This window comes from Poecilia formosa, unplaced genomic scaffold (assembly GCF_000485575.1).
Source record: "Poecilia formosa unplaced genomic scaffold, Poecilia_formosa-5.1.2 Scaffold236, whole genome shotgun sequence".
In the NCBI taxonomy this organism is placed as follows: Eukaryota; Metazoa; Chordata; class Actinopteri; order Cyprinodontiformes; family Poeciliidae; genus Poecilia; species Poecilia formosa.
Genome location: NW_006800175.1, coordinates 218,770 through 231,658, shown reverse-complemented (window position 1 = coordinate 231,658; position 12,889 = coordinate 218,770). Strand labels below are relative to the sequence as shown.

At 38.9% G+C, this 12,889-nt stretch overlaps 2 protein-coding genes and 1 pseudogene across 3 annotated transcripts in view; 1 reads left to right on the top strand and 2 right to left on the bottom strand.

The window, feature by feature from the left end:
• chpf2 (chondroitin polymerizing factor 2) overlaps window positions 1–4,948 on the bottom strand; it is a 7,579-nt gene extending 2,631 nt beyond the window's left edge. Inside the window, exons 1-3 of the mRNA XM_007569084.2 lie at window positions 3,783–4,948; window positions 2,191–2,755; window positions 1,498–1,680 (exon numbers count right to left, since the gene is read on the bottom strand). Of these exons, the coding sequence (XP_007569146.1) occupies window positions 1,498–1,680; window positions 2,191–2,755; window positions 3,783–4,054 (1,020 nt within the window). The 5' untranslated portion in view covers window positions 4,055–4,948. The remainder of the gene's footprint in view (window positions 1–1,497; window positions 1,681–2,190; window positions 2,756–3,782) is intronic.
• Window positions 4,949–6,023: 1,075 nt separating this feature from the next.
• On the top strand, window positions 6,024–10,263 carry LOC103149811 (ATP-binding cassette sub-family F member 2-like). Of its 2 annotated transcripts, none has more exons than XM_016680197.1 (8): window positions 6,024–6,131; window positions 6,860–7,010; window positions 8,026–8,238; window positions 8,320–8,502; window positions 9,368–9,539; window positions 9,614–9,709; window positions 9,786–9,888; window positions 10,042–10,263. In XM_016680197.1, the coding sequence occupies exons 2-8, from the start codon at window positions 6,872–6,874 to the stop codon at window positions 10,246–10,248; spliced, it is 1,113 nt and encodes a 370-aa protein (XP_016535683.1). In that variant the 5' UTR covers window positions 6,024–6,131; window positions 6,860–6,871; the 3' UTR covers window positions 10,249–10,263. The 2 variants fall into 2 exon arrangements, with proteins under 2 accessions (XP_016535683.1, XP_007569193.1); XM_007569131.2 differs by having other exon boundaries at window positions 6,040–6,146.
• Window positions 10,264–11,019: 756 nt separating this feature from the next.
• LOC107838286 (chondroitin sulfate glucuronyltransferase pseudogene) lies at window positions 11,020–12,494 on the bottom strand (annotated as a pseudogene).
• Window positions 12,495–12,889: the final 395 nt, after the last annotated feature.

Below are 12,889 nucleotides of genomic sequence, written 5' to 3'. Positions count from 1 at the left end.
TACAGGAGGGAAATAAAGCCGCTGCACGTAAACTCGGCGTGAACAAAACCGGATTTGGAGACGGAGAACTGCGTCCTTAATATATCCAGCAGTTATTTGGACGCAGCCCTCTGCTTCCCTCTGCTGGGTCCCTATGGGAAACCGAGAGCGGCAGAAATACCAGCGGCCTGTAGCCCGGTGCAGCTTATGTATGTAAGTTTCCGGGGGGTTTCGCTCATCGTCCGGATAATACGGTAATTGGTCTTAAAAGATTTTTTGAAAACAAATTAATTATCTGCAAATAATGCCATCTTTGAGTATCTTTACTGTAGTAGTGACTAGCGGCGTAATCATGTCATTTTTTTTTACCACTAGATGGCAGTAGGTACAGAGCATTTTACATTAAAACAAGAGAATTAGTGTGTTACTACATTCATGCATCACACACAACTGTGTTGTGGCACTGTTCAGGTGTATTTTTGAAGTGGACATGTTAAGTGCAATTTGAAATAAGAAATGTAAAATATGATAAAAATAAATTTTTGTGTTCATTTGATTCCTATTTAAGACATTTTGATAAGAATGACTATATATATAGGCGGCTACAGAGTATATTTGTTTACATTTTTGGTTGGTGGTGTGCCTCGTGATGTTTTCAATTAAAACAATGTACCTTGGCTAAAAAAAGGTTGAAAAACACTGCTTTAGAGTATGCTTGATTACTTGTAGCAAGAGATGCATCTGGAGCTAAAAGAATAAATCAAGGATCATACGAAAAGCCGAAACATAACGTCAGTACAGTGTAAACCTGACCTGTTTATTATTTTTAATTGTTCAACAAATTATTGGGTAGAAAAAGGTGTTTTACATATTTGTTTAATTTTAGCCAGCTGAAGCTACATTTTCCCACTTGAGTTCTGGGTAGATATTAACAAAAAAAATTTTCTTTACATTTAATGCAAAATGTATAAATTTGTGTACAGTTTTATCTCAATTCCAGATCTGAATATATTGTTCTTTCAGCAAACTGATGTCTTTTGAGCCTTTATACTTCAGTTATCAATTAATCGATTAGTAAATTAGTTGACAATTCCTTGTCGATTAATTATGATTAATCGTTGCAGCCCTAATCTAGTCAGTTCAATAGTGAGAGTTTTGACCTGTGAAGTTATGTTATCTTGCTGCAATGAAATAAAGAGACCCAGGTCTGGTCATATCATCATCTCAAAGTGTCAAAGCTCACATTTCTAAGAAGATGAGGTAACATTTCTATTACAAAGTCAGAGTTTTAAATTTTGGGAAACAAAACATAGAAGTAGTCATTAAATTTAACTGTTCTGAGTTTAGAGAGGATTATAATCCACTGACATGCCTGAACAAAACTGTTTTCTTACATGGATGAATAATTTACCAAGCAGGAATTTCTGCTTGGAGCATGCAGCTATTAGGGTGGGGCAAAACATATCCACGTGCCTTTTTGGAGGTGTTAAATAAAAATTAAAGTAAAATGCAACAAACCTGTATATCCTGAATCTGCTGGTAAGTCCACTGAAGCTCTATTTGGCTGAAGCGTTTATGCAGACGGTACATGAGGTTGGGGTCCGATACGGGATGAACTGTGAAGGCGTTTTTAAACGCAACGCTGTCCTCACGCTCTGGATCTGCGTTTTTCCCAAGCTCAAAGTAGCGATACGTCATCCCCTGTCAGTCGTCACAAAATTTACATCTAGATTTTGCTCTGTTTTTTATTTGTTGAGTGTACACAGTAAAAATGCCAGTGTTGAATTAACACCTAAAAGTGTCTATATGTGTCCACGTCAGCAGGTGTTAAAGTAACACTTTTGAAAGTGTTAAAAGATTGACACCCATTTTTTTTGTTAAATTAACTTTGGTCTATAATACTGAAATGGGTTTAAGAAAAGTTAAACTTTCCATTTCTGTGTATTGTTTTGAATATTTTCCACTGGATTTGATTGATATTGGCACTTTGTGGGTCAATTATTTACTTTTTTAACACCACATTATATTTTGTGATCAACACTACACTGGTGTTACTTTTAATATATTTTAACACCAGCACCGTTGTAAATGTTAATGTGACACTCTGTATTGTTGAATTTAACACCAGCTGACTTGGACACATATAGATACTTTTGGGTGTTAATTCAACACTGGCATTTTTACTGTGTATAAATGCATTGTTGTTGTTACCTGGTGCACCTCCACGCAGCTCAGACCCAGATAGTCGATGATGCAGCGGCCCAGCCACTCGTCCGGTCTCACACTCAGGATGTCGTTGCGGCAGGTGTCGAGATGCGGCTGCAGTCGCGCCAGCAGGCTGCGGGACAGGAGGTAGCCATAGCCGCCATGGCAGTAACGCGCTTTCTCCTCCCCGCCAATAAACTCCTCAGCCCTGCCCATGTACAGGTCCTGACCTGCGCTGAGGTGGCCCACCAGCTCCGACAGGCGGCCAGCCTGCATGTAAGTGTCATCCTGCGCCAACAGGAACCAGTCATACTCCGAGCCGTAGTGCTGGTGGAGGTGCCGCACCGTCTCGTACATCAGCCACACCGGCCGGTCATCGCCGTGGGCGATCACGGTCATGCCGTGTGGCACCTTGGGGCTGCGGAGGCCCGTGAAGAAAAAGGTTCGGTGGAAGTGATGGGCGACCGTGCGGTTCACCGCCACGGCTAACGTGCTGAGGGTGGCCCGAGACGTGAGGACGCCCGCCAGCAGCCGCTCCCGGATGCCCAGCTCAGTGTGGATGTATCGAGTTCTGATGGAGAAAAATCAGACCAGAACCGCGAGAAAATAAATAAAACAAAAACAAGTAGGACTGAAACAATTAATCGTGACAATTCCTGATTAATCAATTACTAATCTCACTATGGAACTTGTGAAATTATGGCTGCAATGATTAATCATGATTAACCAATTTTTGATATAATTTTCATCTAATTTAGCACTGATTAATCGTTAACTGGAGTTTAAGATTAATCCAAAACTCTACAAAAATATATACATTTTGTATTTAAGATTTTAAAATCTTTGTAAATATCTTCTATCCAGATACCCTCAAATTACATAGTTTTGCTTCACCTGACAGCAATTCTGTAAAGAAAATCTAGTTTAAAGAGCATTTAGCTCCTAATCGCTAATAGGAATGTTATGTTATTGATATTTAGGCAATAAAATTTTTATTTTCTTATTCGAAATAAAATTTTATTTGTTTATTTGCATTTCTTAATGTTTTTCTAATGTTGTATAAAATAAGTTTAAGTGGTTAAATAAAAAATCAGCAGAATTTGCTATTTTTTTTACCTGATTAATCAATTAATCGTCAGAACAATCTGTTAAAATAAACATTAACTGCAGCCCTACTCATTTCTCAAGACTTTCGAGTTTGAACAGATTTAATAAAAACTGGATTATCTTTGATAATATGTTCTTGCATTATGCTACATTACTTGAAAAAGGTTTCAAAACAACAATATTGTCATTTATTGCAATAACTTATTACAGTAATTTATTATTATAACAGTCCTAGTTTCTCTCTAGTGTCAAGATTTTGCAGCATCTAACAATGCTGTATCTTGTTTAGTTCCACTCATTATGCCTATCATCTTTGACCAGCTACCTGTATCCACACAGCATAATTCTGCCACTACCATGCTCCACTGTGGATGCATATTAATTTCTCTTCTTTTGATGCCAATTTAAACCATTTTATTCTGGTTTTCTGAATTCATATGTGGGTGCTAGTGTAGTATTTTTAAGCATCAAAAGGTGAATTTTCCACTCACCTGAGAACTTTCTTGTGTGGTTTGTTTGGGTCCTTGTGATAGGGAACTATTCGTGGCTGGAAGTCCTCCTCTCCAGCTCCATCTCTTCCTCCTCTCTGAGCGTCTCTTCTGCCCAGGAAGAGCCCACCTTTGGCCAGCTCGTCTCCGCAGGGGTCGTCCGTGTCCCCTTGGGTCCAGGACACCATCAAAAGGCTGAGACTGCACCCCAGAGACAGCCCCAGGATGAGGGGCAAAGCAGGCCTGAAGAGGGCCAAAAACGTCGACAGGCGCATGGTTGATCGTTAAGAGCTAAACCCTAAAGGTGACAGCGCTTTACGGGCCAACTAAGACTCATTTTACCCAAGTAGGAGCTGAAAAAAACGAGATCTGTTTAATAAAACAAGAAAAAAACTGATATAGTTTACTGTTCCTATTAAATTAGATCAGGTTTGATTAGATTAGGCGACGACCTAACAGGATTCCACTTTTATTTATATCATTACTGAATGTGTTTTAACTATGTAGCTACCAGTACGCAAAAGTTTTCCGCTTTAAAACAACAGATGTATGCAAATGGCTTGACATCCCCCAACTATTTCCTATTAACCTCAAACTGTTTGTTTGGTTAATCATTCACATGTTCCCTGCTACATGCCTCCATCCATATAAAACCCATGTTTTGTTAATCAGCTCCACTCATTTTAGCTAGCAGTCACTTACTAAATCAGCAGAAAGCCTTTTAAAGTCAAGTCGCGTTGCAATAATCTGGTTATAAAAAAAACCTAAGCGAATGAGGAAGAGTTTTGTCCGTCTTGTCTAAATTGCAACGTTTAACAATAACATCTAAGAGGAACAAACATGAAATATCAAGCTAGCGAGTTAGCATCGCGACCCGTTAGTGCAGACACGTCGATCCACCTCCACGATCATCGACAGGAAGCCGTTACAAGTCCCGTTTAGCTGCAGGAAAAAAAACGTTAATGCGGTCAAAAACATGTCGTCCACTGCCTTCGCTTTCTTGACTTCCTGAAAAACTGTGTGCCACACACATAAAGTGTGTCAACAGCGTCCCTCACGTCGTTTTCAGCCTCATCGTTACAGACTGACTGCACATCTGCTACTGCAGCATCACCTCTGCTCGCTTGTCAGACCTGTGCTGTCAACAGGAGATTTTATTAAACCCCACTAATAAAGTGTAATTATTTTTTGACATATTAATATATGTGTCATCATGTATCTTCGTGAACATAATGTTCTTAATGCGAGGAAGGTGCATTTCACCTTTGAATGTGAAGAAACCTCAGCAAGATTGCCACTAAGTCAAATTTGATTATTTTTTTTAGTCGCACTACTTTTTAAAATACACCTTCCAATTTTTATGTAAAGCCTTTAAGCATAAAATATTGCCATTTTAAATTTGTTAATAGGAAAAGAGGAAAAACACATTTCACAACTGATGTGTCGGTCGTGGCAGAGCCTAACCGATCTGCCGGCTCCTGTCAAAAAATAAACAAAGAACGTCTTTTGACGTCAAAATCTGAGGACTTTGCTTGAAGTTGTAAAATTATAACGTAATTATAATTAATTGCTATTGGAACTGGCGATTAAGGTACTCAGGGTCAATTTCTTATGGTGATAAGAAACCATAGCTAATTGGACCAATTTCAATTTTATCTTCACAGTTCCATTTTAACAATTAATGAAAAATCAAGATGTTGCACGTTTTTGCTGCCACTGCTCAGGATATTACGGATCTCCAGGATTCATAGCTGCATTTCAAACATAGTGAGCAGGGTGTTTGAGAGGATAAAACAGAAACAAACCCACAGTTTTAAGCTTGCATTGCTAGTAGTTAGTCATATAAAACAATTACCAAATTTCTGATTTCTAACTACAACATCCAAAGTTGGTTGAGATGTATTTCTGAAGTTGGTAATCAAATTTCAGTGTCAGATACTTCATTAAAACTACAGTTAATTATGAAGCCTCATATGCATTGTCACTATGAAACAACAAAGAAAATGTCAGATTGTCATTTGTAACATCCAAAATGAGCTAAAGCTATTATTTTTTGTAATACTATTGATATTCTACACATGAATACTTAATAACAGAATACTATTTAAAATTAATTAGTATGAAGAATTATTTGGGATCCGAAAGAACACCGGCTGAGCCAAAGCAACGAATCCCATAAACGAGCCGGAATTCTCATCTCTACTTTTTACTGCAGTCCCACGAGTAGGGGCGGGTCCTGTTATTTTCACCGCCCTTCTTGACCATATATGGTTCGTCTGGCGGTTTAGTGAGCGGCTACATCCACCCGGCAAAAAGTGGACACGAGACGTCAGTGTGCTTCCGACATAAGAGGTACGGAGATATTAGGTAAATGAGATCAATCTGAATTTAACAACTGCTGCATGAATCCCCAACTCAAACCGGTTATTGTGAAAAGAATCTGGCTTGATTTTAAACTCGTTATACTGCTTTGGAACTGTGTCATGTTTAATTTGGGCCTAGAATCGAGTTAGCAGCCAGGCCTGTCAGGTGTAGCTAACGTTACCGGCTCACTTCGTATTGTGCCGGTAGAAATAACTTTACATTTTATCTCTGACGCATGTTTCTTAGTGTTTGACATCTTTTGTGTTTTAGCCAACACCGCCGAATTTCATTTAACTCTTCGGGGACAAAGTGTACAGCTAAAGTTAGCACGGCTAGCCGCTAACAACCGGACTAATCAAGCGTTATAGATGCTAGAGACGCGATTGGAAAGAACCAGAACGTGGCGTTCGTTGTCTTTGCCACCATTATTCAAGTCTTTAAGACGACGTTTTTAATTACGTTGGTTGCTGAAACGTGTTCATTAAAAAAAAGAAGCTTTGTTTCCTTTTAATTATGGGGGTAGTATTTAACCGGCAAGCCGGTTTAGGGTTCTCTGCTAGCGGTTAGTCATCCTGATTCAGACCTCTCTACCTTGTATGACTAATGCCGGTTTAGTCACCTCAGTAATCGCTAAACTATAGATAACCAGAGTTTATTGTCATGTTAATGTGTTTTGTTGCATTCCGTTATCCTCTCTAATGTTTTCCATGGAGTAGCCTTGGGTAACCATGCCGTCAGACTTGGCCAAAAAGAAAGCAGCCAAGAAGAAGGAGGCAGCCAAAGCTCGTCAGCGCCCCAAGAAGTCTGAGGAAGTGAATGGGGACGGAGAACAACCGGAGATTCAAGAAAATGGAGCAGACAGCAATGGTGAGAGGAAGACTGGGATTAGATCTCTGTGGCCAGATCCAGTGGGACTGATTAATGTATATGCAAAATATGTGTCAGAGTAGTCGCATCCAACTCTAAATATGGATGTTTATAAACTTAACTGATTTGTTTTCAATATGCATGTCTCCATCTTGAGATTTGTAATTTAGTGAGTTGTATCCTCCCTAAAAATCTTAAAAGATTCAGGGCTTTTTCCTGTCATTAGTGACCCAGTTATTTAGAAAATCACAAATTAAATAAGAGTCTGCAGAGCTTTTGCTTTTAGAGGGAATACCATAAAATTAAGGAGAGGCACATTATTTAAAAAAAGAGTATAATGAGCTAGTTGCACAAAACTTTAACCGTAAATTAACTTTGTATATTTTGGATTGAATTTTTCCTTAATCTTTTTTTATATGCCTATCTAAACTTTAAAGATCTATCAAAAATTAAAAAAAAAAAATTTTAGCTGCTGTGATTTGACTTTTTTTTTTTAATTCTTAGTTCCTTGGTGTTGATGTCTTCAGATTTTTGACATTTTGGTTTATTTTTTGATTATTTGCACATCTGGCATGTGGGGAGAAATAGTTTTGTAAATTAATAAACATAACCTATTGGGATTTAAAAATGTAAACATGACATTTTTTCACATCACTAAAACAAATAATATTTACAGTTTTCAGTTGGAACAATCTAAATAACAAGCATTTATTGGTTGGCTTTTTCATCTGTCTGACCTAAAACAACTGGATCTCAGTGATTATAGATGCTACAAAGTCTTGGTTTTGAGACAATCATTTTAGCAACTCCCACTTTTAGATCTGTTTAATAGAAGACACTGCAGCAGAACCAGCCATGCTTTAAAATTAGCCTAAAAGCAGTGATCCCAATAAGTTTTACTCCTATCTTAGAGTAGCATCAATCTAAGCATGTGGCACTATTGGACTGGTTGGGAAGACTAAAACGGTGTGCAGTGATCTATAAAGCAGGACATCTTTGCTCTCTTTGGTTTCAGGCGTCGGCAGCTTAACAAAGGAGCTGGACGAGTTCGAGCTGCGAAAGACGGAGGCTCGGGCCGTGACTGGCGTTCTCGCTTCCCACCCCAACAGCACGGACGTCCACATCAGCAGCCTGTCGCTCACCTTCCACGGCCAAGAGCTGCTGGCAGACACCAGCCTGGAGCTCAACTCGGGCCGACGCTATGGCCTCATCGGGCTTAACGGCACCGGTAACTGTTTAGCTCGGACCTCAGTTTGTTTGAAAGCCAAATCAAAACAATTAGTCATGTTGCGTTTCTTCGCTCTGGTAGGAAAGTCCATGCTACTGTCGGCCATCGGCCACCGTGAGATTCCCATTCCAGAGCACATAGATATTTACCATCTGACCCGGGAGATGGCGCCGAGCGACAAGACGGCTCTGCAGTGTGTCATGGAGGTGGACGAGCAGAGGATCATGCTGGAGAAGGAGGCGGAGAGACTCGCTCATGAAGACTGTGAGTTACATAAGAGCTGACAAAACTGGAGCCGTTGAATAACAGTTGGCTCCATAAGAAATAAATCAATTAATCACATCACAAATCATCATTCTGGTATTTTTTAGAACAATTTTGTTTAGAGAGACATTATAATTCATTTTATTTATGGTTTTGGTTGTTTTTATTTTAGATAATTAATATATTTTGTGAATTATTCTGTACAAAATAATTCACAAATGATGAATTAATGAAAGGGCAAACTTTCATTATTATGCCATTATCAATATAATACTTGAAAATTGTCTCAAACCAACAATATTATTGTTTATTGCAACAATTTAACTGCAGATTTTGTTATTGCAACAAGAAAACCACATGATGATTTAAAATGAGAAATCAATTTCCTTTTAAATGGATTTGTGTAGTTTGCTTAGCCTTTAGAGAGAGATTATTAAAAAGGTGCCATTTTGAAAATTGCTGCAAACATTTGATGAGCAAAGTAGTTGGTTTGCTTTTTTTTTTTAAACATTTATTTTAAAAGTCCTAACTAGCAGTTTTGCCTGGATGAAGCTAATGATTAATACAACTTGAAGGGCAGTTGTGCTTTAAGATTAATCCGTTTTATTTGTTCCAGTTATTTTTATTTTGGAAATTTAAAATGTTTTTCAGTTCCAGTGTCAAATGTTCTTTGGAAATGTAAAGATTATAGTTCTTAAACTATCTCAGAACGACAATATTATTGTTTTATTTCTGGGAACAGCCAAATTTATCAGGCCTAATAAAGACAAGAGAAGGTTTTGGTTTCATAAGATGATTTGAGTGAATATATTAAACATTTAAAAAGCTGCTATGATTGAAACTAAAACTTACTTTCCCCTTAAAGCGGAGTGTGAGAAGCTGATGGAGCTGTACGAGCGTCTGGAGGAGCTGGATGCCGACAAGGCGGAGATGCGAGCCTCTCGGATCCTCCACGGTCTAGGCTTCAGCGCCACCATGCAGCAGAAGAAGCTGAAGGACTTCAGTGGAGGCTGGAGGATGCGTGTCGCTCTGGCCAGGTGAAAACAGGCTAGCTCAGCTTCAGGAATTAGATTTTGTATCGTTTTATGATCTTAACTGTTTGTTTCTGCAGAGCTCTGTTCATCAAACCCTTCATGTTGTTGCTGGACGAGCCGACGAACCACCTGGACCTGGACGCTTGTGTGTGGCTGGAAGAGGAGCTCAAATCGTACGTTTGCGCCTCACCTGGAACGTTTTAGCTGTTTTAGTGTTTTTCTCACCAACCTGCTGCTGCTTCTCTGCAGGTTTAAGAGAATCCTTGTTCTCATCTCACACTCGCAAGACTTCCTGAACGGCGTGTGTACCAACATCATCCACTTGCATCAGAGAAAACTAAAGTACTACACGGTAAGAACACGCTGCCTAGTGTCCAATTAGCAAAGGTCTGGACCCCGGTCGGAATACCTGGAACGAACCAGAGCTAAATAAGGAATCAAGACGAGCTGCTGCTAATAACGCCTCTCTGCTGTTGGTTGACGAAGCAAATCTATATTTGTTCAGGGTAACTATGACCAGTATGTGAAGACCAGAGCAGAGCTGGAAGAGAACCAGATGAAGCGTTTCAACTGGGAGCAGGACCAGATAGCACACATGAAGGTAAACAAGAGGCCTAATTTATTTAACTTTATTTACAAAAATATCCTCAAAATAAAACCTGAAGAGTGCAAATCGCCTTTAACGCAGCGTTTCACGGAGGTGGCAGAGTGATGCTTTGGGATGCTAATATTTAGTATGGAAAGGGAAGCCGATCAGAGTTTTTTTTTTTTTTTTTTTTTTTTTCTTTATTAAATGTAAAATACTGGAAGAAAACCTGCTGGTAAACTCCCAACTAGAGCTACAATAAAACTATTTAAAGCAGGATGTTGACCTTTAATGGCTCTGAGATGATTCATTGCTTGATGGCAACATTTTTTTTTTTAGCTTCCCAAAATCAGCTTAAAAATGTTACTTAGTATTTTATTTCCACTTTTAGCAGGAAACATTTTTAAAACTGCTCCGTCCTGCAAAATTACTCTTAAATTTTTTTTAATAATATTCCCATTTTTAACCCTCAATATGTTTATATAACCCCACTATTTATAATTTGTTGCTAAAATGAAGGACCTTAAAGACCTTAAACTACATTATTTAATATAAAACACTTTTTTTCAGTGTGGTGTGAAGTTTTGCTGCGTGATTTTAATGGAGGGGAAACGTTGCACCGTCTGGTGGACAAAATCATGTTCCTGCCTTTCAGTAACCGGACTTTTCAAATCAGGCATAAAAACTAACCTGAAGACATTTAACTTTTATTTGTGTTTGAAAATGGTTAAATGTGAGAATTATTTTCCATCTTCTTTTCCTCAGGAACAAACATCTGTTTGCGTAGCTTGTCCATTTAATCTATAAGGAACTGGAGCAGCTACTATAACATTTAAAAAGAAAAAGTCTACATGTGTCCTATGCCAAAATGGAGATTTCAAAGANTTATTATAACAGTCCTAGTTTCTCTCTAGTGTCAAGATTTTGCAGCATCTAACAATGCTGTATCTTGTTTAGTTCCACTCATTATGCCTATCATCTTTGACCAGCTACCTGTATCCACACAGCATAATTCTGCCACTACCATGCTCCACTGTGGATGCATATTAATTTCTCTTCTTTTGATGCCAATTTAAACCATTTTATTCTGGTTTTCTGAATTCATATGTGGGTGCTAGTGTAGTATTTTTAAGCATCAAAAGGTGAATTTTCCACTCACCTGAGAACTTTCTTGTGTGGTTTGTTTGGGTCCTTGTGATAGGGAACTATTCGTGGCTGGAAGTCCTCCTCTCCAGCTCCATCTCTTCCTCCTCTCTGAGCGTCTCTTCTGCCCAGGAAGAGCCCACCTTTGGCCAGCTCGTCTCCGCAGGGGTCGTCCGTGTCCCCTTGGGTCCAGGACACAATCAAAAGGCTGAGACTGCACCCCAGAGACAGCCCCAGGATGAGGGGCAAAGCAGGCCTGAAGAGGGCCAAAAACGTCGACAGGCGCATGGTTGATCGTTAAGAGCTAAACCCTAAAGGTGACAGCGCTTTACGGGCCAACTAAGACTCATTTTACCCAAGTAGGAGCTGAAAAAAACGAGATCTGTTTAATAAAACAAGAAAAAAACTGATATAGTTTACTGTTCCTATTAAATTAGATCAGGTTTGATTAGATTAGGCGACGACCTAACAGGATTCCACTTTTATTTATATCATTACTGAATGTGTTTTAACTATGTAGCTACCAGTACGCAAAAGTTTTCCGCTTTAAAACAACAGATGTATGCAAATGGCTTGACATCCCCCAACTGTTTCCTATTAACCTCAAACTGTTTGTTTGGTTAATCATTCACATGTTCCCTGCTACATGCCTCCATCCATATAAAACCCATGTTTTGTTAATCAGCTCCACTCATTTTAGCTAGCAGTCACTTACTAAATCAGCAGAAAGCCTTTTAAAGTCAAGTCGCGTTGCAATAATCTGGTTATAAAAAAAACCTAAGCGAATGAGGAAGAGTTTTGTCCGTCTTGTCTAAATTGCAACGTTTAACAATAACATCTAAGAGGAACAAACATGAAAGATCAAGCTAGCGAGTTAGCATCGCGACCCGTTAGTGCAGACACGTCGATCCACCTCCACGATCATCGACAGGAAGCCGTTACAAGTCCCGTTTAGCTGCAGGAAAAAAAACGTTAATGCGGTCAAAAACATGTCGTCCACTGCCTTCGCTTTCTTGACTTCCTGAAAAACTGTGTGCCACACACATAAAGTGTGTCAACAGCGTCCCTCACGTCGTTTTCAGCCTCATCATTACAGACTGACTGCACATCTGCTACTGCAGCATCACCTCTGCTCGCTTGTCAGACCTGTGCTGTCAACAGGAGATTTTATTAAACCCCACTAATAAAGTGTAATTATTTTTTGACATATTAATATATGTGTCATCATGTATCCTCGTGAACATAATGTTCTTAATGCGAGGAAGGTGCATTTCACCTTTGAATGTGAAGAAACCTCAGCAAGATTGCCACTAAGTCAAATTTGATTATTTTTTTTAGTCGCACTACTTTTTAAAATACACCTTCCAATTTTTATGTAAAGCCTTTAAGCATAAAATATTGCCATTTTAAATTTGTTAATAGGAAAAGAGGAAAAACACATTTCACAACTGATGTGTCGGTCGTGGCAGAGCCTAACCGATCTGCCGGCTCCTGTCAAAAAATAAACAAAGAACGTCTTTTGACGTCAAAATCTGAGGACTTTGCTTGAAGTTGTAAAATTATAACGTAATTATAATTAATTGCTATTGGAACTGGCGATTAAGGTACTCAGGGTCAATTTCTT

Bases quoted from the DNA above. Each gene is read 5' to 3' on its own strand.
- LOC103149811 (XM_016680197.1), top strand. From the start codon at position 6,872: ATGCCGTCAGACTTGGCCAAAAAGAAAGCAGCCAAGAAGAAGGAGGCA. The intron at 9,540-9,613 runs GTGAAAACAGGC...TTGTTTCTGCAG, and splicing joins ATGCGTGTCGCTCTGGCCAG to AGCTCTGTTCATCAAACCCT. The intron at 9,710-9,785 runs GTACGTTTGCGC...GCTTCTCTGCAG, and splicing joins CTGGAAGAGGAGCTCAAATC to GTTTAAGAGAATCCTTGTTC.